Below are 22,211 nucleotides of genomic sequence, written 5' to 3'. Positions count from 1 at the left end.
AGAGTTGATTAGAGTTTCTAGAATTGATTTTGGAAATTCTGTAATTTTCACTGCTGACTATTTAATATTTTTGAACACAGCTTATTTTCTTTCTGTGGTCTCTAAATGCACCATTAAAAACCTTACCAGGACTGTGAAGAGCCTGTCTTTAAAATTCAAATGCATCTACTGCAATTAAATAATATAGATAGTGGTCGTAAGCTCCTTTTCAGGAAACTCTTCATAGCACTGTTTCCAGGACCATTTGCACATAGGAATCCTCTGTGCACAGACAGCAAATTAAGGTGGTGTGTTGCCAGAAAAAAAAAAAATAGGGGAAAACAACACCACCACCACCACCACAACAACCAAACAAAAAAACCCCAAACAAACAAACAAACAAACAAACAAACAAACAAACAAACACCAGTGAGAAAAAGGGAAGAAAACAGTTGAGCCTATGCTCCATTTCATGGGCTTTTCATTTCTCCTGATCACTATGGCAGCTGGGCAGTGAGGCAGCAAGGCAATCGCTAATAATCCTGCTGAGACTTCCCAGGCCGGGTTTCTCACTGACTGGAATATTTCATTCTGTCTTTTTTAGATTGCCTGCCGGGATGTTCTGGGTATTAGTGGAGTGAGAGAGCGCCTTCAATTCATATATACATTCTCCATTTAGCATCAAGTGTTTCTCTACAGGAGGAAGACAGCTAGGGATGGAAATGACAAAACAAAAGCAAATGAAAATTTTTGTGCAGCATATATAAGCAAAAGAAACATTTCTATCCAAGTCTGTTCTGGTCAGGTGAAAATGGAATTCCTTTCCTACACGTGGGCAAAACATAATCAGTGCCTTCTTTCCAGATGTGTGTCATGCGTATCCTACTATGTTACTTAGATAAGAATAACTATCCAGTTTTAATAATAACAATAACAACAGCAACAATAAAAACTATAATAATAATAGGAAAAAAGTAGTGCAATTTCTTTCAATGGAAAAGCAAGAACTCAGTTCAAGTGCGTTGGCTACAGCTTTATGTGTGTTCATTTTCTTTAGTCAGCTTGTCTATCAAGAGCATGATAACATCCTAAATAACATAAACAGCAATTGTTGGCTAGATCGAGGATGCTGTGGAGTGATAACATTTCTGTGTGGTCTGATGTACACTGCACTGGGCGGATCTCATTAGGTAAAGTACCTGATCTTATCAAATACAGTTCCACTGTTGTCTCTAATTAATGTGTACCTAGCACAGCACCCCGCAGCATCACCTTTCATTCTATTTCATGCCCACAGCAACAACAACAACTTCACAATGCTTGAAAGGAAAACCAAAAATGATCCTATTTTTACAGCACATCCTTAGGCACAATGAGGTAAGGATGAAGTCATGCCAAGAGGAGGGAACACCAGAACAAACCTAAAGGACAAAATTTTGAGCTAGGACTGAAGCTTTATGCTTCAAAGGTCAGCTTTGTTAACAAATCTTCTTACATCACACTTTGTTAACAGATCTTCTTACATCACACTTTGTTAACAGGAAAGTGCCTCTTGCACAAATCAGCCATTAAGAAAGGTCTTTTAAGACACTGGTGTTTCTCTATTTGCTTCAAAGCACCAATGATCAAAATAGCAGAGGAAGATAGAATCCCCTTATCTGTAGCCAGTATATGAGGAAATTAAGGTGATTAAAAAGCTCAGTACTGGAAGCCCTTCATCCTATTTATTTATCTCTTGTGATTGTTTTCAGGAAGAGAGATACATTTGCTTTGAAGTCAAAGACCTGTAAATACATATGGCAGATCTGGTACTTTTATTTAGAAACATGTTCCACTAATATGAATTTTCTATTTTTCCCTTTTTTTTTTCTTTTTCTTTTTTTTTTTTTTTTTAATTTTTTAATTTAAATTTTTTTTTCCTGAGACTTTTCCTTCCTTTACCTCTGTGATCTGATCTAGTAGGCACTGAACAGATGTGCCAGCTGCCACAGGACACACTGAGGGCTGTGTTTCATATCTGCTCTCCTGTGGTACCTGGCACTGCGTCTGCTGTGGTTCCAGTTAACAACCTAGGAAATGAAAGGCTGATTTGCATGCTGACACAAAAGCACACCTTTATCACAGAAATGTTAATGGACGGGGCTTTGCTCCATTGAATTTGGAATCTGCTTATCTCTTTTAGGGCAGTTAGTCTGCTGTGAGTGTTTTGGGTACTATTTTGCTTTGCCTAGTCACTGGCTGCCTGAAGATGTCACTTTTCCACCTTATTATCTTAGGCTGGACGCTCCGTTTTCCTTGGGTCCATTTGTCCAATCTCTTCCTTGAGTTGAAGTGCAACCTGCAATCCTTTCTTCATCTGCCACTGACAGCACCTGGAACTGATTGGCCAAAGCTCTTCTGTTCCCACCTTTGGGATGAATCTGTACTCTGCTATTTCCTCAGCAGACTCCAGGCACACAAATCTTCTCACAAAAGAAAGGATTTCCCTCTGCCTTCCGGGGCAGAGCCTTCCTCTCACTACAATCTCAGGTTCACTAACAGGTGTGACAGAGATCAGCTCTCACACCATTTCCCATAGGGCCTTTCCTCTTGGAAAGAGCACAGTTCTTTCTGCTGGATCAAAGATCACTGCACGTATTGTCCTGAGTGTGCCAAAGCTCCAGATTTATCTGCACACACATCTGAGTAACCTGTGAATAGTTCACAATGCTGTGTCTCCACCTCCCACCTTACCAAAAAGGATGCATTTCACACCGGTGTGTTGGGCTTTCATAGCAAACTGATGGATGCTACAGCTCTTACAGCTTGAGGGAAAGACAATATTTGAGGTTCTGTAGGTCCTTTTGATTTGGAATAGAGGTTTGGAATAGGTAATGGATGATGCTCAGCACAACCCTGGTCACAAGGCTGTGCATTTCTTTTTTTATGGAAAGAGAATCAGTCCATCCAAGTGTCCTTTTGTGGCCACATCCCGAGCACACCAACACTGCAAGCTCAAAATTGTCTCCTCTCTAGGCTGTTCCTTACACAACGTTTTTTATTCAGTTTATCTCTAGGTCTTTGGTGGTTTTCTTCATATCAGGCTCCCCTCTGCTTATGCTAAAAACATGTGCACATCCTTTCTAAGAAACACTCTGCTTCAGTCACTCAAATTCTTAACCAACACTAACTTTGTAATGTGCTCAACTCTCTCTTGCAGCAATTGCAAGTGAAGGACTGGTTGAACTTGCAAGGTTCAGGAAAAAGCAGCCCTACTTGTCACACTCCTGGTAGACTCTAATCGCGCAGATTGCTGCAAGACTTTCTCTGCAGCTCCCTCTGCACTGCCATTGGATTGCTTGGCTCTCTCACTTCCTTCACAAAAGTATCTCAAGTATTAATACAAGTATTATTAATACCCCTCTTTCTCTCCTTACTACTCAGTTTTTATTCTTGTATGTTTTCCCTCATCTGCTCTGTTGTCTCTGCAGAACAATTAACAAAGGTAATCTACAAACAGCATTGAGGAAAACAGGACATTCTCGCTGCTGGAGGGGAACAAGGGTGTGGCGTCTTCAGTGCGGAATGCAGGGGGACAATCACTGCCCCTACTCTGCTGCCACAACATGCCTGGCACAGAACCTTTCGCCTACATTCTGCACCCCAACGCCCTTTCCGCGCCGTCCGGCCGGCACCCGGCTCGAGGGGCGGGCAGGGAGGCGGCCGCTCCGCCGGGGCCGCGTGTGGGCGTGTCGATTCGCGCCGCCATCTTTGATGCGGGTGCGGGCGCCGGCGTCTGGGGCCGCGGCAGCGCCGCCATGTCGGGCGAGGGCAAACCGGCTCCTCCATGACGGGTGAGGGCGAAATGGCGGTCGGAAGGGGCGGCCGTCGGCGGCCATTGTCGGTGGGTCGGAGCGAGGCGGCGGCGGCGCGAAAGACGAGGTGCCTGCGGCGGGTCTGTGGGGCGGGCCGGGGCCAGGGAGAGCCGGGAGGTGGCTGTGCGAAGGAAGCGGGGTCGCTGGATGCTGGAGGCATCGCACACCCACGGAGGGGAGGGAGGGACAGGCGCGCGGCCTTTCCGCCTGGCGCTGTGGGAAGATGCCGGGGCCGGGGGCAGGACCCCCACGGGTTGTGGGAGAACGGAAGAGGTGTGGGAGCGGCCGGTGTGTGTGGGAAGCTGAATCACAGAATCTTTCGGGTTGAGATCACTCAGTGCAAACCCCCTGCCAAGACAGAATCACCTGGAACAGGTGATAGAGGAACACATCCAGGTGGATTTGGGGTGTTTCCGGGGGGGTGGGGAGTCCACGACGTCCGCAGGCGGCTGTTCTAGTGCTCTGCCATCCTCAATGGAAAGAAGGTCTCTCTCATGTTGAGGTGGAACTTCTTGTGTGTTGTAGTTTATGGCCACCGTTCCTCATCCTGTTGCTGGGTAGCACTGAAAAGAGTCTGGACCACCCTCCTGGCACTCACCGTGGAGATATTTGTGTGTATTAAGTGTGTATTAATGAGATCCCCTCCCAGTCTTCTCCAGACTAACCAGGCCCAAATGTCACATTTTTTCCTTATAAGAGAGATACTCCAGAGCCCTCATCATTTTTGTGGCTGCCACTGGACCCTCTCCAGCAGCTCCTTGTCTTTGTGCTGAGGAGTCCAGAACCGGACACAGCACCTCAGCCACGCCACACAAGGGCCAGGCAGAGCGAGAGGTTGGCATTTTTCCTGTTTCTCCTTCTATGCTTAAGATATTCCTGCTGAACCTGACCGGTAGCCATGGAAAAATCCCTATTAGGCTTGTGGTTGGAACATTGTTTGACTGACGTTCTTGCTGGGGAGTATAAACTTGAATAGCAGCTTTTAAATCTGTGCTTTTATTTCTGTTGTTCTGTGTCTGTACATAAATACAGGTTTATACGTATGTAGTGTAGTTTCTGTGCTGTCTCAGGAACATCTGGTGGTGGCAGGTGTAATAAAGGTTTTGGATTTACTTGCAAAATGGTAGTAAGTGAGAAGAGAAAATCTAATTTGGGTTTCAATCTATAGAGCTTGTGTCAGAAATCCATCTTTATTTAAAGCGAATACAGAGGGAGTAAGTAAAACTACTTTGTTCATTAGCAGAGCAAATTAGCTGTTCTGTGTCAAACAGGAAATAAATCTGACATTCAAAGAAATGTACATTCACGCTTAGAGCTCTTTACCTCTTCTGTGTGTGAGCAGCAAAAAGGATTGTCAGGCACTGGAACGGGCTGCCCAGGTAGGTGGTGGAGTCCCTGTCCCTGGCTGGACATGGCACTCAGTGCCATGGGTGTGGCTGACAAGCTGGTGTTGGTTCGTAGGTTGGACTTGATCTCAGAGGTTTTTCCCATTCTAAATGGTTATGGGATTCTGTGAAAGAGTGGGCCTGTGGCAGTAAAAGATTAATGGGTTGGGGTCTGGTGTACAGTGTGTGAGGAGGTGGTGAGAGGGAAGCTAGAGCTGAGGGAAGTGGTGCCAGGAGGCAGTGGAAGGGGTACTTTGTCTGTGGACAGAAAGTGTGAAAGGCAGTGGACAGTGGTAGGTTGCTGGACTGACGGGACAGATGAGATCTTTTTAGTGACAGCTGTTCCTTTCTGATGCTCTCAGAATTCCATCTAAAGTCAGTGCTGCTGCTAAGTGAAGGAAAGTGGTTCCGTGGCAGTTGTCTTTGTTTTTTGAGATGTAATTTAATGTTTCTGTTAAGAGATACCTCACAGGATGCCCATATGTGCTGCTTCAGTAACTCACTTAGAAATAATGGTTATACTATTTTGCATATGATGAAGGGCAATGCTAAGTTAAGATGCTTGTGAAATGCTGAGGTTTGGCAAAGCAGTGTACCAGCTTCATCTTCAAAATGCAATGGCCTTGTGGCTTTCAGTAGAACTGCTCAGTTAAAGCAGATAAGAACTGGAAGGTTCAGTTCATAACCCCTAGTTTGACTGTAAACCCCATTATAGGCTGAAATGGAACAAATCAGGTTTTACTGGTATGGTCTGCACTTCATTCACTTCTGGTTTCGTTCAGTCCAGAGGTTGGCACAGCATGAGTGACTTTGGCAGAAGAACGCAGCTCATGTCTAGTGAAGATCTAATTGGTTCCATTTTTCATCTCCAGAATTTGTGTTGGAAACCCTTTGAGGATACACTTGTAATTTTTCTCAATAATATTTTAGGGAACTACAGGAAATACTTCTCAGACATGAGAAAAACCTATTTTAGTGTTGAGGGTGATCAAGTACTGGAGAGGCTGCCCAGAGCCATGGCTGAGTTTCTGTGCCTGGTGATGCTCAGGCTGCCTGGACAGGGCCCTTGGCTTTGGCTGAGCCTGCTTTATGCAGGAGCACAGGGCAGGTGACCTCCAGTCCTCCCTTGCAGCCTCAGCTGTTCTGTGATTCTCTATTAGTCCAGAGCTTTTTGGACTGCATTGAGTTAGGAATGGGTTCTCTTTAAACATATCTGCATCTCTCCTGGTAGAGAGGAAAACTCTTGGAATGAATCTTTACAAGCCTTGGCTCGCAGTTGCTTTTCAGTTCCTTAGGATTTGTGAACTTTCTCACTACAGGGCTCATTTACTTCCAGAGTGTTGCTGCCCTCAGCTTTGACTGGCTTTGTGTGTAGATTCAGTAGGCGCAGTTTGATTGTTGTGCACTGAACTGGTGCCACATACACGCCATCTCAGTTGTTTGCTAAAGTCTAACCCAGTTCATTTTTGTTAGTGCAGAAAAGCAGCGACTGAACCTGCACGACAATTTTTTTGCAGAGTGTGATAAGGTACAGTGCTTCCATTTTAACTTTACAGAACAGTAGAGATCTTCTTCATCAACTTTCTGCTTGCAGTGCAGATCCTGCTGGTGTCTTTTACAGCTTAATGTGTGAGTCAGCACAGGCTGGCATAAATTCCCAGTTTGAACACAAGGGGTAGATTTATTTGCGTTACCTTGCTACTTGTGGGATCCCCAAAGCAGCACTTGGGCAGAGGTGCAGTATTAGAGATGTGGGCACCCTTAAACTCAGTCCATGCCAGAGGATCACTGGCTTATCAAGGGTTATTCCCAGCTGCAAGGTCACTTGAGTGATTTACAGTCCTTCTTACCAGTCTTCCACTTTTAATCTGTTCCTCCCAACAAATATTTTTCAAAATCTTTTGAGTTCCGTGACCTGCTCTGTTTTGGGCATCTTGTTACCATGGTGGGTCAGTGTGTTAAAAACCCCAAATCAAATTGACTGCGTAGATGTGTATTTGGTGTTTTTTTAATAGTGTTTTTTAATGTTCAGGAGGAACTTGGAGAAGGTGGGAATCTGTATACTTCAGCGACCATGTCCGGAGTTGGCAATAAACGGACTGCTGGAGAGCCTGGCACTTCTGCACCTCCGGAGAAGAAGGCAGGGGTTGAAGATTCAGGCACCACTGTGGAGACCATAAAACTTGGTGGTGTTTCTTCAACGGTATGTCGTCCTTGCATACCCCCCACTCCACCTTTTTGTTTTTTTCATCTGGAGGCAAAAATGTCTCCGGGGTCAGTATGAGCCCTTCTGTGACCTGGTCTGTGTCCCATGTGCCTGTGCCCAGGAGGAGCTGGATATCCGGACCTTGCAGACCAAGAACCGGAAGCTTGCGGAGATGCTCGACCAGCGCCAGGCCATCGAAGATGAGCTGCGGGAGCACATTGAGAAGCTGGAGTGTCGGCAGGCTACCGACGATGCCTCCCTGCTGATCATCAATCGATACTGGAATCAGGTTGGTAACAGCTTTTGTTAATTCATATACACTGTTTTCTTGTCTCTCCTGTACCATTGCACTCCTTTTGTTCACATCCATTCTTTATCTGGTCTTGCCTTGCTTGTCCTATCATTCAGTTTGATGAAAATATCCGCATCATCCTGAAACGCTTTGACCTGGACCAAGGTCTTGGAGACCTTTTGTCTGAAAGAAAAGCACTCGTGGTGCCAGAACCTGAACCAGACTCTGACAGTAATCAGGAGCGCAAAGATGAGAGGGAACGAGGTAAGGCACCTATCTGGAGACAGTGGGAAAGCTGGATTTCAGCTGTGGACAATGCTGATGTCCATTTCTCAAGGCTGACAGACACTTGTTTTTGTGATTGTAAAGATGAGTGATATGCTACCTTCTAGAACACGTTTACTTTTTTTCACCTCTTTGTGTTCACAGCAGAAGGACTGGAGCCGGCATTCTCCTTCCTGGCCACTCTAGCCAGCAGTACCAGTGAGGAGATAGAATCTCAGCTGCAGGAGCGTGTGGAGTCCTCTCGCCGTGCTGTTGCCCAGATTGTGACAATGTACGACAAGCTGCAGGAGAAGGTGGATGTGCTGTCTCACAAGCTGAATAGTGGAGGTATGACCAAGGTGGCAGGTATTCAAGAACGCTTATCTGCCCCCACCGTAGGCCTGATCCTGCATTGTAGACAATAAGGTCTAGTCCTTCTCGTGTGCATTTATTTTCCAGAATGAATTTGTTTGGCTTTCCAAAGTCTTGTTATCAGAACCTCTACTAAAGGACCAGGTGCCTGAAGTGCAATGTAGCTACCTGTGTATTGGAATGCTGAGGGCTCTACCCAGCAAGTTGGGCTTAGAAGCAGCTTGTTTCTGCCAGTACTGTGCCTGAGAAGTCAGAGAGCACAGATGAGCCTTATCAGCCAGCTGTCCTCAGCCACCACATAAAAGGCTTCATGCTTACAAGTAAAAAAGTGAAATCAGCATTGCAAACTGATGGTGGAGTCCTCCTTTGCAGTTTAGTAGAAGGTGTAGGAATAACCAACTGCTCAGTTTCCACTGAGTTCTGAGCAAAATGGTGCCCATCTAATGGTGTGTTGTGCTTTGTGTAGCTGTCAGCTCTGAACATAGCAGAGTTCTGCAGAGAAAGTTGAGTGACCAGCTTCTAAAATTAATCTAGCAGATTCACTTTACACTCCGATGACTGTTGAAAAAAATTCATTAGCTTAAGGTTATAACTTCAATCTTTTCAGTGAAAACTTGAGTGGAAGATCAACTCATACTTGGTGTGCCTTCTGTGTGCTCTGACCAAGTCTGGCATTGGTGTAGGGAAACACCTGTGGGAGAGGTAAACTGAAGTTAGACCCAGAAATTTCCTTTTCTGTTTTCTTGTTTCTCTCTTTGCTGTTCAGGAATTCAAATTAGTGTTTGTTGATTTCCGTGAATTTCCATTTCTTTGTGCACCTTGCAGATATTTCACTGATGGAAGAAGCAGTAGCGGAGCTGAATTCCTACCTGTCACATGAGAATGGACAGCTGCAAGAACTGGCTGATGTTCTTCAGGAGAAGCACAGAGTCATGTCTCAGGAGGTATAAAAAGGAGAGAGAAAGAAATCTGCTTTGGGGTCCTGCTTAGCATAATTTGTGGTTACCATAGATTGGAAAGCAGCTTATTTCATTGGAGAGGCACAGGAGGAGCATGGTTTGAAAGGTACGAAAAGGGTTGTTGTTGTGGAGAGCTGTACATAGATGTTCTGTAAAAATTAGGTTGATTTGCTTGTTACATGACTGAAGGAAGGGATATAAGCAAGTCAGTGATTTAAATGGATTTCTCTTTTAAGAGAACTCTGCTCTCCTCTTTTAAAGAAAAGAGGAGAGCAGAGGAACCTGCAGAATAGGGAAGCAGCAGGTGATGCTGTGAGGTGGCTGTGTAGACACCTGGAACACTTGAGGCAACATCCCTGTCAGTCTGAATTCCTTGGTTTCTCTGTGTTGTTTGACAGTAGAATGATACCAGTTACAAGATGATCCCACTTATTAAGGGGTTCACATTATTAGCAGCATTTGTCTGAGAGATTTCAGTTAATTTAAAAATTGTGTTAATGCTGGTCTTGCTCAGCATTAGACCTCTGAGCACCTAGGTGCTCTGTAGAGTAGATAGACATAGGGATTGAAAAGATGAAAATCAAAAAATCCTTTCAACACGCTGGCGTGGCTCCTTCTGTATTTTGCCAGATAGTATCAGCTTCCTGCTCTTTCTGCGTTTTCAGTTTTGTCTTACTTTTGTGGCCGTCTTGGGATTTGACCAGTGTAAAAGTCAGGACAGTTCATGGAATAGCCTGTCACCACAACAAAAGATGAAAAGCACATGATGAATAAGAGAAAATGACTCCTGAGCAGCCTCAGGAAAAGGTGATTCTATGCCATATGTTGGCTGAAGCCCTCCTTTGATTGCAGTTCTCCAAGCTACAAGAGAGGGTGGAGACAGCAGAATCACGGGTATCTGTCCTGGAGACCATGATTGATGACCTTCAGTGGGACATTGACAAGATCCGCAAGAGGGAGCAGAGGCTGAACCGCCACCTGGCTGATGTCCTGGAACGAGTAAGCGCTGCCCTGCTGGCCAGGAAACCTGGGAGTGGTGGGTGGTGTTGGATGGGTGTATGACATCCTCTCTGGGACTTTGCTGGGAGAACTGAGAACCTGCAGTGTACCTTCTTTGGCCTTGGATCTACTCCCATCACTCTTGTCGGTATTTGCTCCATACGCTTGTCACTCTTTCAGTGAATCTGGAGGAAATCTCTTGCTTTTTTTTGCAGGTAAATTCCAAAGGCTACAAGGTGTACGGAGCTGGGAGCAGCCTCTATGGGGGAACAATTACCATTAATGCCCGCAAGGTAAGGTCAGCTTGGGTGTGGGCAAGGGGAAGAATAAAGTCAAGGAGAGCAAGGGCCACAAATTGAACAGAAATTGGATACTTATTTTAGATAATTTTCATCCTATGCCACACAGGTGGGTGACTCTGGGCAAGCCGTTTTGTCTGTGTACAAGTTTCCAACTTAAGGAACACCTGGTGGAATTAGTCTGTCTCACTTGGTCACATTACCTGACTGCTTAGTCTGTAATTGCTGTTACTGCATCAGCAGATAGTTCATTAGCACTCTCAGGAGACACATGAACAGTAGGATTTACAAGCAGTTTATCCCAACAGTTTGAGGAGATGAATGCAGAGCTGGAAGAGAATAAAGAGCTTGCTGGGAATCGCCTTAATGAGTTGGAGGAACTACGTCAGGATCTTGAGGAAGTAAGAACACACAATGAAAAGCTCAAGGTGAGACATCTGTAGCTATGTGAGGATGAAGGTGTTCTGTGGAATGGGCTGCCCTCAGCTTTGCAGTGCTGTCTCCAGAAAACCTCATTAGCAGTGTCTGTTCTGAGCCTGCTCTTTAGCTGTGTTCCACTTGGCTCCAGGTACGGTTCATCGAGTCTGTGGCTCCACTTGCAGTTCGGCGCGTTGGTGACACCGTGTGGGCACCGTTGGAAATTGTAATGGTTTCCTGCCCGTGTCCCGTTCTGATCTTTGAGTCCATTTTAACCATGTCTGGTTAAACCTGTTTTCACCTCTTTACAAGCAGTGATCCCTCTTCCTTCTTCCCCACTGCCTGTGCAAGTGGAACCAGAGAACAGAAACAATCAGGGAACTTGTATGGGGAGAGAGGCTCTTGAAAGAGTTAATGAATTTATGTTTTTCCCAGTGTGGGGGATGGATAGATAGGAAACGGCCTATGAGTTTGTGATATTTTAAAGGTGATAACACAAGAAGCTGTGACTCTGTGGTAGATAAGTACATGGTGGGGAGAATAATTCAAATGTCATCTTAGTGGTCAGTGCCAGTTACAAGAAATGTCTGTCTCGAGAACCTACATTTTTGAGATCTGATGCTGGGAACTGTTGAAACACCTCTGAATTATGTTTATCCACATGAGTTTATTTAGAGAGAAATGGTCTTTAGCTTACAACTTTTTTTTTTTCCTAATTACTTTTAAGCTGAATGCATGTATATATGTGTGTTTCACTGCTGCTAGTCACAATTGTTTGCTAATGTTTTTTTTCCTAGGAATTCAGTTCTGTCCCTTGGGTTTGCTTTTTTTTTTTCATTTCTCTTTCTGTCAGTCATGTCTTACTGGTAGAGGGCTAACATAATGCCTACTTGCATGTGCACTTTCTCTGTTCTCTCATACTTTTCTGTGTGTCCATCTTTATTGATCTGGGTGCTTCCAATTTCTTACATTTTCCAAGTTCACATCTTTGAGAGAAACTATTTCAGGACCCAAGAGTCAAAAACTTCCATGATGTGCTTGTGCAAGAGAAGCAGCCTAGTGCATGCAGAGATGACAGAGCCTTTTTAAAATTGGTCCTGAAGCACATCACTTGGACCTACTTCATAGCAATGCTATTGAAGTTCTACTTTTGTTTTTTGCCTGTGGCAGCTTGATTGACTGTTCCCCTGTCTTGAGAGAGAGAAATCAAAGGCAAGGGGATAATACTCCTTTTTGTGGCATTTTCTTGTGTCCCAACTAGGTTGAGCTGCAACGAGCAGTGGAAGAGGCTGTGAAGGAGACCCCAGAATATCGCTGCATGCAGTCCCAGTTTTCTGTTTTGTATAACGAGAGTCTCCAGCTGAAGGCACACCTTGACGAGGCCCGCACGCTGCTCCATGGCACCCGTGCCACACACCAGCGCCAGGTGGAGCTGATTGAGGTAACATCTCTGCTCCGTCAGCCTGGGAACTCTGTTGTGCCACCAGCCATCACTGCTGCGTGCCTCCGCGAATGCTCAGGAAATTTACATTTCTGGCAATAATTCAGGCTGCTGTGGTAGCTTGTATTATGTTGATGAGGTGAGAGATACTCCAGGTTCAGGGCACCGAGATCTGTTTTCCTTTTGTTCCTCAGAGAGATGAGGTCAGCCTTCACAAGAAGCTACGCACGGAGGTGATTCAGCTAGAGGACACCCTGGCACAAGTCCGCAAAGAATATGAGATGTTGCGGATAGAGTTTGAACAGACACTTGCTGCCAATGAGCAAGCAGGTATGATGTTGTTCTGCTGTACCTGAAAAGAAACACCACCTACCCACCAATGCCCGTTAGGGGCTACAGTGCACTAGAACACCTGGCTTGATTCTTTGTTAGTTACTTTGTTAAGTACTTGTTCTGGCAGGTCTCTTCATCTCAAAAAACAAAGCTTTTCACCTCTTTTGTTGGGAGGCCAGTTCCATGTTATCTGACTTCCTTCTTGATGCTGTGTAATAAATGCATTTTGCTAACAATTTGGTTTATGACAGGATATTTGCATTATTAAAAATTACTTGTGGGGGGAGGATTAATTTCCAAGTCTCTAAGGGCAGTCTAGGTAGCAAAGTAGTAATTCTTAAATTTCATCAGAGGAAATAAATTACTTCTGAAGTAGCATTTAAATCAGATTTCTTTTGTAATATGACATGTTTCCTTTAGGATCATGGGTATAAAAGTAATGTTAGGTGGGAACTTAGGACTGTAAATTTGCAAGGACGTATAAATACCCCTTATCTGTAAGGCATATAAAACTGGCGTGACTTCTTGTTTGCAAGTGTTCTATGTTGCTCTGTTGTGTGGCAGAATGGTAATAGTTTTATTTTGTTCTTTGTCATTGTCAGGTAGCTTGTTCTGCATCTCTGTGAAAGGCCTCAAGAAGGCTGACAGATGTGTGTTTTGTTACAGAGGTGTTTCTGGTTTTGCAGGCCCAATTAATCGGGAGATGCGCCACCTCATCAGCAGCCTCCAGAATCACAACCACCAGTTGAAGGGGGAGGTGTTGAGATACAAGCGCAAACTGAGAGAGGCCCAGGCTGACCTGAGCAAGGTAACATAGCAGGAAATGCCAGAAAAGAGGGGAAAGTGCTTAGGAGAAGGGGGAAAGCTGTCACCCTTGCCAGCAATATCAATCTTTCTGATACGCTGTGCAGGATGCAGTGAAATTTTCTGTGGAGTTTTGCACTCTGCTGCTTCCTTTGACCAAGTGAGTGCTCTTCCTTTTTAGGTGTGGTAGTGCTTCATGAAAAGGGGGCGTGGAAGCATGGCTCTTGGAAGACAAGGGAGAAGGGGGTGAGGAAGATTCCTGGCTAGGAACTTAAATGTCTGTTTTCTTGATCATCTCTCTTGCTGTTCCATGCCAGATCCGCTCTCGCAGTGGCAGTGCTCTCCTCCAGTCCCAGTCCAGTGCTGAAGACACAAAGGAGGAACCTACAGAGATCAAGCAGGAGCCTGATGATCCTTCTGCCCAAGTGTCTGTTCCCAAGGCTGCTTTTGAAGATGTTCATGAAACGAAGGCCAGGCGAGATGAAGAGGAACGGGAGCGGGAGAGACGAGAAAGGGAGAGGGAGCGAGAGAAGGAAAAGGAGAAAGAGAGAGAACGAGAAAAAGAGAAGGAAAAGGAACGAGAGCGGGAAAAGCAGAAGCAGAAGGAATCAGAGAAGGAGAGAGAGTCCAAAGAGAAGGAGAAAGGGAAGCATGAAGATGGAAGAAAGAAGGAGGCTGAAGTGATCAAGCAGCTGAAGGCTGAGCTCAAGTAAGAGTTGTTGTCTTTCCCTTTCCTGTGGGAGCAGTGCCCAAGCCTGGAGTGTTCACATGTTCTTGCTTTTGTGGGATCAGCATCATTGAAGTTTGGAGCCAAGAGCGTTTCTTGACACCCTCCATATCTGATTGTGATGTGATCAGTGTGGAAGTGTTTTTCCTGCAATAGCCTAAAGCATGAATTACCAAACTAGATTCTTCATGGTGTGAGTCAAGTAATGTTTATTTGTTCTATCATAACAATAGCATAGAAGTTCACAGCAGCAGGTTATCAATAGAGGACACAGCAGTGTTCCCCTGCTGGATGGTTCCCAAAGCAGAGGTGGATAGTTTGTAGCTTATTGTTAGGATACATATTTCATTTCCACCTCACTCCTTGCCTTTCAACCCATGTGCCTGAACAGGTTTCAGTTCCAGCCTGTCACTCAGCTGCTGTTTTATGTTACCAGGATAAGATGAGCCACCAACAACTCCATATCCATGTGGGAGATGGAGAGAATATTGCCAGTTTCTCATGCTGGCTGTGTAACCGTGTGGCTTTGCCTGCTGTGTTCTCACTGTGGTCTGTCTCCCTTTCTCCAGGAAGGCCCAGGAGAGCCAGAAGGAGATGAAATTGTTGCTAGATATGTACCGCTCTGCCCCTAAAGAGCAGAGAGACAAGGTGCAGCTGATGGCAGCTGAGAAGAAGGCAAAAGCTGAGGTATTTCTAATTCCTCTTCCTTTTTTCTTTTTAATGGGTTACTTAAACTTCTTTTCAGATACTCTGCAGCAGAACCGTGTTGTTTCTCTCCTCAGAACTGAGGATTGTTTGTCTTCTCAGCTTTGTCACTTAGAGATTGGAATGGTCTGGAGATAAACAGGGACTAGTCGCTAGTGCAGGCACACACGCACAACAATTTCTAGGTTTGTAAGCACAGACCCATTTGCAGATCCCTTAAGTACCGGCATGTCCCTCTGTTTGGGACTCCTGTGGTTCAAGCCCCTCTTGCCTTCCTCACAAGCAGGTCTCACCTATAGGCAGCCCTTACTCTGTGCAGCACACATACATGGGGTAAAGAGTTAGATTACATGGCAATAGTTAAGAAAATGTGCAATAAAAAGGGACAAGAAGGTCAGGACAGAATGTGGTGGTCATGTGCAAGGCTGAGCCAGACAAATGTGTTCTGTCTGCCCATATTTTCCATGGGACTGGCTTCTTTTATACCCTTCTCTGACTAACCCCAACTTGTTCATCCTTGATCTCCTGCCTGCACATTGCTTCGGGATTTGAACAGCTCTCGATTCCCACAGGCCTTCCAGTTCAGGAGCTATTTCTGCTTTACATTGTCATCAATTAGAAAGTCTAAGCAAGTCCAAGATCTTCCTGGAAGTGCTTCCTGTAGTTTCTTGGAAGTTTATCAGTTGTTGTGACTGGAGAGGTTTGCCTCCTCTCCTTGTCTCTGTGTTTGTTTTGTCAGGTTTGTGTCTCTGTATATTTTGTTTTGAGTTTTCTCCCACAGTCAGATGACCTTGATGGAATAAACAGTTTCACGCTCTGATGTGCTCTCGTCAGTTAGGGTGACTAACCAGGTTTCATTTTCATCACTGCCTCCCTTACCATTTGTCTGCCAAGTTTATGTCTCTGTATGTTTTATTTTACCTCCTCCTTTCCCTGTTATCGCCTTCTTATCTGGAGAAAGGTCCAGATGCCCTTAAAGGAGGAGATGCTCTCTGTCCACATATCCATGCATGTACAATTGCAAGAGACTGATGTTCCTACTCTGATAAAAGATGCTGTGAAATTTTCAAAGGTGTGGAAGTCAAGATCTTGGGCTTACAGCCCATCTCAAATAGTACATCTGCCTGTAATACTCTGTCAAAATGATATGAGGGTTTTTTACTATGCTTTGAAGGCAGTCCTGAGTGTTTCAGAGAATTTTGGGGAAAACAGGCTCTTAACAATGCTCAGGGCACATTGTTGTATTTAGTGTAATTTCTGGTTGGTTTTTGTAGCTTGAAGAACTGAGGCAGAGGGTGAAAGAATTGGAAGACAAGGAAAAAAAGGAGAGTAAAAAGATGGCTGATGAGGATGCCCTCCGCAAGATCCGAGCAGTGGAGGAACAGATTGAATATTTGCAGAAGAAACTTGCCATGGCTAAGCAGGTGAGAAGTTTCTGATGAGTTCTCCTTTGGCCGGAGCACCCGTGAAGGAGCTGCCTTCAGGTTATGTCCAGGAAAAGAGAAGGAATTTATATCTGTATGGGCCAGAGATATGAGTTTGATCCTTGTTTACCAAAGGGGAAGAAAACAAGCAAAAGAACGACCAACAAAATAACCCCCTCCACCCTCGGCTCTGGGGTATCACAGGCAGGCCATGGTGGGAAATGTTTAGTAACGATTAAACATTAAACAGTTAAACATGTGGCCTTGGTGAAGCACACAGAGGAGAATTGGCTTTATCAGCCATGAGGGGAAAAGATTACAATTTCTTTTTAAGAGTTATTATCTCCTCAGTTCATCTCGTGAATATATGTGCATGGAACTCGTAAATACCTTCTGCTAAAAAACGGCTTAATCCAATTAGAGAGCAGAACCATCTCAGCAGGGCAGAGGCAAGCCAATAATTGATATGTACTTTTTTAGAATAATTGTTATTGTAGAACGGAACTGCTCTACTTTATCAATGCTGAAATGGCCAAAGTGAGTTTAGGGGGCTTGGCAGCCTGTTGGTTGGAAGCTGTCAAGCTGTCCGCCTGTGGAATTTCTGGCCTGGTGTATCTGATCGCTGTTTAGCTGCTGGGAATTGGGAGTTGGTTTCTGCCCAGCTCTGGCAACAACTGTGTCAAAGCTGATCCGGCCAGACAGGCAACAGGTCACCATCTCTTCTCTGCGCCTTCAAATTCAGAGTATCTCTGCTGTGGTGCAGACTTGTAGGGAGTATGTTTTTCTGGTTGTTGGGATGATAGTGTTCCCTGACACCAAGAATCTTCCTTCATCTTCACAAGGTTTGGTGTCTCTGAATAAAATGTCCAGGGTCACTGTAGGCGGTCCAGGGCACAGTTTGCCCTCAGCCTGTGATTCTTTTGCAGGAGGAAGAGGCCCTGCTATCAGAAATGGATGTCACAGGCCAAGCTTTTGAAGACATGCAAGAGCAGAACATCCGCCTGATGCAGCAGCTGCGGGAGAAGGATGACGCCAACTTCAAGCTGATGTCAGAACGCATCAAGTCCAACCAGATCCATAAGCTGCTGAAAGAGGAAAAGGAAGAGCTTGCGGACCAAGTTTTGACACTGAAAACACAGGTAAATATGGAAAAAGGAGACAGGACAAAAGAGCTGGTGGGGAAGGTGGAGGTGTTGTTATGTGTTATGCGTTTTAGGCAGCTGCACATAACCATTTGCTTGCTCCCCCACTGAGGGGAAGAGGAAAGAATCAAAAGGGACAGAGAAAACTGGTGAGATGAAATAAAGGCAGTTTAACAGTTAAAGCAAAGATGTCCATGCAAGCAAAACAAAAGTTTGCTAATTGATTACTTCCTGTGGCAGGCAGGAGTTCAGTCATCTCCAGGAAAGCAGGGCTTCATCATGCTTTATTGTTATTAAATAAATACTGCAGCTCTGAACATCCTCCCACTTCTTCCCTTCCACCAGCTGTTATTGCTGAGCACAGGAGCACCCCTTGGGCCGGCTGGATCAGCTGTGTGGCATCCCAGCTTCTTGGGCACCCTCAGCCTACCTGCTGGTGGGCAGCATGACACACAGAAGGTCTTGGTGCTGTGTAAATACTGCTCAGCAACAGCTGAAACAGTGCTGTGTTACTGACAGTGTTTAGCTCCAAAATATGAAACAGAGCAGCATGTAAGCTGCTCTGAAGAGAATTAACTATCCTCACCAAAATCAGTTCAGGATGGAATGTTCCTCTCACCAGCCTAGGAGTGCATCAGGCTTCAAAGGAGCCTGTCTTTGTAAGAAACTGAGACTGCTGTATGAGCATTAAAATGTCCTACGGGTTCACTGCTGTGGAGAGCAGATGGGTGAGGAAAAGTGGGAGTTCCTTTTCCTGTTGTAATGCTACTTCTGCTTGTATATTGGATGGATATACATGGATACAGACTGGGAGAAGTTACTGAGAACACTGGAACAGAGAAGGACTTGCAGACTGTGGTAGATCAGAGGCTGGACGTGACCCAGCAGTGCACGCTGGGAGCCCAGAAAGCCAACTGCGTCCTGGGCTGCATCCAAAGCAGTGTGGGCAGCAGGCTGAGGGCGAGGATTCTGCCCCTCTGCTCTGCCCTCATGAGATTCTAGCTGCAGTGCTGCATCCAGCTCTGGGGTCCTCAGCACAGGAAAGACTCATGGATGCGTGTTGGAGGGAGTCCAGAGGAGCCTATAAAGATGATGAGAAGAAATGAACACCTCTGCTACAAGAACAGGCTGAGAGAGCTGGGCTTGTTCAGCATGGAGAAGACAAGGCTCAGGGGAGACTTCATTGCAGCCTTCCAGTACCTGAAGAAAAAGGAGGGAGAGGAACTTTTTGTATGAGCATGACAAGAGGCATTGGTTTTGAACTGAAAGAGGGCAGGCTTAGATTAGATGTTAGGAAGAAATTCTTTACTTAGAGGGTGGTGAGGCACTGCTAGAGGTTGCCCAGAGAAGTTGTGGATGCCCCATCCCTGGAGGTGTTCAAGGCCAGGCTTGGATGGGGCTTTGAGATACATGCCCTAGTGGAAGTTACCCCAGGGAGGCTGGGGTAGATGATCTCTAAGGTCCCTTCCAATCCAGGCCGTTCTATGGCTCTGTATCCTGTCATCCTTGGAAGCACTGTGAAACTGTTCACTGCCTTGCAGCAAGTCTTCAAGCCACTGTCCAAAAATTAAGACATCTTTGTTGCAAATATTTGACTGCTAAGTTTTAAAGTGTTAACCAGAGAGATCTGAGTATGACTCTCTGGATACAGGCACGGCTGTTTGGGGAGAAAAAGGCAAGCTGAAGGTGTCCTCCTTGATGATGGGGCATCAGGGGTAGTTTTAGCCTGCAGCTCGAGTGACAGCTCTGAAGACCCACAGGCCATGCATTCATTCCTTCTGTACCTTCTGTTTCCCTTTCCAAGGTGGATGCCCAGCTGCAGGTTGTACGTAAGCTGGAGGAGAAGGAACACTTACTGCAGAGCAGTATTGGAACAGGAGAGAAGGAGTTGGGCCTGCGAACACAGGCCCTGGAAATGAACAAACGCAAGGTGAGAGACCCCTTTGTTTCCTCTTGGGTTGTGAGGTGGAGCTGCTGCCTTGTGGGAGGCATAGACGGCTTTGAGCTTCCACTGGTATTACAGAACCTGGTATTCCCTGCTTTTGGACGAGTAGACCAGAAGGCTGAGGAGTCTTGAAGAGAATTATGATTAAAGTACTAAAGACTGATGTTTTCCTTTGATAAGGAGAAGCAGGTCATACGTGTTTCTGTGAAACCTCTGGTGAAAGAAAGAGACAGCAGCCAGATGAAGCTAACTGCACTCAAAGCTTTTGTAGGAAGATGGGATAAGCGAAAGGAAAATGGAGCTGGGGAATGTGAACACTTTTAATAAATGCCTAAGATCAAAAAAGTAGGTGTGTTAGCAGTAAAATAAGACTAAGTCTTAAGGCTGATGTTGCCTTTGTTACGTTTTAGTAGAAATGCAGAAATTACATTAAAACAGGTAGAAAGGAAAGGAATATCACTATGAAGAGGAGCTGGGGAGAATTCAGCAGCGTCACCTGTGCTTAATACAACAACTTGTGATGTTAAGGGCATTTGGTTATAAAGTTGGAAGCGAACTGGTGAAGAGAGAAGATTGTTAGAAATAGCCATCCTGCAGTTCTCTCTAGTTCAGCTATAGAACTGCCTCTAAACAATTTAGTAGAGATAATGTGGAAGCTGGAAGGCTGAAAGTATGTTTGGAAGAGAATTGGATGATCATTAATGTCTTTCGAAGTGACATGCTTTGCAGTGTGCCAAGGTTTGGCTCTGCTAAAATGATTAGAACTTGTTAATAATAAGGTAATAACAGGGGGCTAGAAATCATGAGAGCTGTTCTTCTGTGTTTGGTCTTTCTATGCTGGTTTTCTTTCTCAGGCCATTGATGCAGCACAGCTTGCAGATGATCTGAAGGCCCAGCTAGAGTTGGCTCAGAAGAAGTTACACGATTTTCAGGAGGAGATTGTGGAAAACAGAGTAACCAGAGAAAAAGAGATGTTCAATTTCAAAAGGGCTGAGGTATACATCCTGTGCGCAATCCTTCAAGACCTGTCTGCTTTAGTGTCCTTCTTGTACACTGAGCTTGCAGAGAGTTTCAGCTAAACTGGTCTTGGTGTCCAGTTTCACTTTGATTTTGGCTTCATCAGGTTTTGGCTCTTTCAGATTTTATGCGCTGATAACTGACAATACTTGTGGCATCAGATGATCATGTTGTCTCTTGGATTATAGGGGATGAAACTATGGGTGGCATGACTTAGCCAGGTGCATGTTCTCTTTGATCCTTGAAGAGCTGTGACAGAGAATGTACTGCTCTTTCACTTGATCTCCTGTTTTTGTGCAGGAAGATATTTCTAGGTTGCGCAGGAAGCTGGAGACCACAAAGAAGCCTGACATGGTTCCCAACTGTGATGAGATCCTGATGGAGGAAATCAAGGATTATAAGGTGAGTATCTGTGTTGATCAGCTTCCCTTTATACTTTAGTCAGAAGGTGTATAGACACGCTTTCAGTATCTGACATCTCTCATCTGTACTCTGGCACTGAAGAAACCACATTGTCCTTCTGAGGAATGGAAGGACCTTCATCTTGAGACATCTCTGAGCACAGCAGCTGGGCTGCTGGGCCTCTCACAGCTCTTTGTGTGCATGCGTGCGTGCGTGTTTTCCAGGCCCGCCTGACATGCCCGTGCTGCAACATGCGCAAGAAGGACGCAGTGCTCACCAAGTGCTTCCACGTCTTCTGCTTCGAGTGCGTCAAGACGCGCTACGACACCCGGCAGCGCAAGTGCCCCAAGTGCAACGCGGCCTTCGGGGCCAACGACTTCCACAGGATCTACATTGGCTGAGGCCCTCACAGAGCCTCTGCTTGTGCTGAGCCAGCCTCCCTCCCTCTCTGTCAGCTTCTGCCACCTGAGCTGCAGTGTTTTCTGGGAGGTGCATTCAGGGTCTCGAAAGAAACACACTTTGGATCTTGCTTCCTTTCTTGGCCCTGTCCCTTTGGTCTTGCCCTCAGTTTTTGTGTGCTCTTTGTGCCTGAGAGGAAATTTCCGATCCCCCGCTTTCACACTGCCAAGATGGGAACACACAACTGAAGTGCTGCAAGTGTGGGATGGAAGCTGAACTGCAGCAGCGATTAGTGAGAGCTTTATTTGAGGGCTCTGCTTTGGATGCTAATTAAATCCCATCAAGGGATGGCACTGCTCCTGGGAGGGAAGTGTTTCACCATTAGCAGGCCCAATAGAGGCCAAGGAACTGAATCTGTAGGCTCAGTGGAGTAACTCCTTAGGTACCTGTGTATCTTCCTGAGTCAGAGCAAGAACGGCTGAGGGCTGGTGCACTAGGAAACATCCTCCCAAGCCCCAAACAAACACTAAACATCTTACTATCCAGAGGAGGAGAAAGGAAAGATCTTGGAGACCCTTAGAAAACAGCATGCCGCTGATGAGCCCTGGTTGATGTGCTCACCTTCCGTAGGCTGAGGCATTGCTGTCATTGGCCTTCTTAGAAAAGGACTTCTAGCGGTTCCTTTGCTGCAGCTTAACCATGAAGATTAATCTTGTTATGTGCAAATTCTTATTAAAGCTGTTGTTTGGTTTATTTTTCTGGTTCTCTTGCCTCTGGTGCTATCTGTCTGTGCTCCCATCCTTTGTCCAGTTCTTGGAAACATTTATCACAAGCTTGAAACTTCTA

The 22,211-nt window shown here is 45.5% G+C and overlaps 1 protein-coding gene across 4 annotated transcripts; it reads left to right on the top strand.

The window, feature by feature from the left end:
• The first annotated feature begins 3,728 nt into the window (after positions 1-3,728).
• Positions 3,729-22,118, top strand: LOC134546439 (E3 ubiquitin-protein ligase BRE1A). 4 transcript variants are annotated; one of them, XM_063389248.1, is made up of 21 exons: positions 3,882-3,900; positions 4,531-4,667; positions 7,251-7,421; positions 7,546-7,713; positions 7,833-7,980; positions 8,146-8,328; positions 9,178-9,296; positions 10,164-10,310; positions 10,526-10,603; positions 10,918-11,037; positions 12,288-12,467; positions 12,662-12,797; positions 13,487-13,608; positions 13,922-14,313; positions 14,901-15,018; positions 16,311-16,460; positions 17,387-17,599; positions 19,407-19,532; positions 20,402-20,542; positions 20,865-20,966; positions 21,191-22,118. In XM_063389248.1, the coding sequence occupies exons 3-21, from the start codon at positions 7,293-7,295 to the stop codon at positions 21,365-21,367; spliced, it is 2,949 nt and encodes a 982-aa protein (XP_063245318.1). In that variant the 5' UTR covers positions 3,882-3,900; positions 4,531-4,667; positions 7,251-7,292; the 3' UTR covers positions 21,368-22,118. The 4 variants fall into 4 exon arrangements, with proteins under 4 accessions (XP_063245319.1, XP_063245317.1, XP_063245316.1 ...); XM_063389249.1 differs by lacking the exons at positions 3,882-3,900; positions 4,531-4,667 and adding an exon at positions 3,729-3,812; XM_063389247.1 differs by lacking the exon at positions 4,531-4,667 and having other exon boundaries at positions 3,745-3,900.
• The last annotated feature ends 93 nt before the right edge of the window (positions 22,119-22,211 follow it).

This window comes from Prinia subflava, unplaced genomic scaffold (genome assembly GCF_021018805.1).
Source record: "Prinia subflava isolate CZ2003 ecotype Zambia unplaced genomic scaffold, Cam_Psub_1.2 scaffold_78_NEW, whole genome shotgun sequence".
NCBI classification, from domain to species: Eukaryota; Metazoa; Chordata; class Aves; order Passeriformes; family Cisticolidae; genus Prinia; species Prinia subflava.
The sequence above is the reverse complement of the archived record's forward strand: the minus strand, read 5'-3'. Positions and strand labels throughout refer to the sequence as shown.

Excerpts from the sequence above, each read along its gene's own strand:
- LOC134546439 (XM_063389246.1), top strand. The coding sequence starts at position 3,806 with ATGACGGGTGAGGGCGAAATGGCGGTCGGAAGGGGCGGCCGTCGGCGG. Across the intron at positions 7,714-7,832 it reads TCAATCGATACTGGAATCAG|TTTGATGAAAATATCCGCAT; the intron begins GTTGGTAACAGC and ends CCTATCATTCAG. Across the intron at positions 12,798-13,486 it reads TGCTGCCAATGAGCAAGCAG|GCCCAATTAATCGGGAGATG; the intron begins GTATGATGTTGT and ends CTGGTTTTGCAG.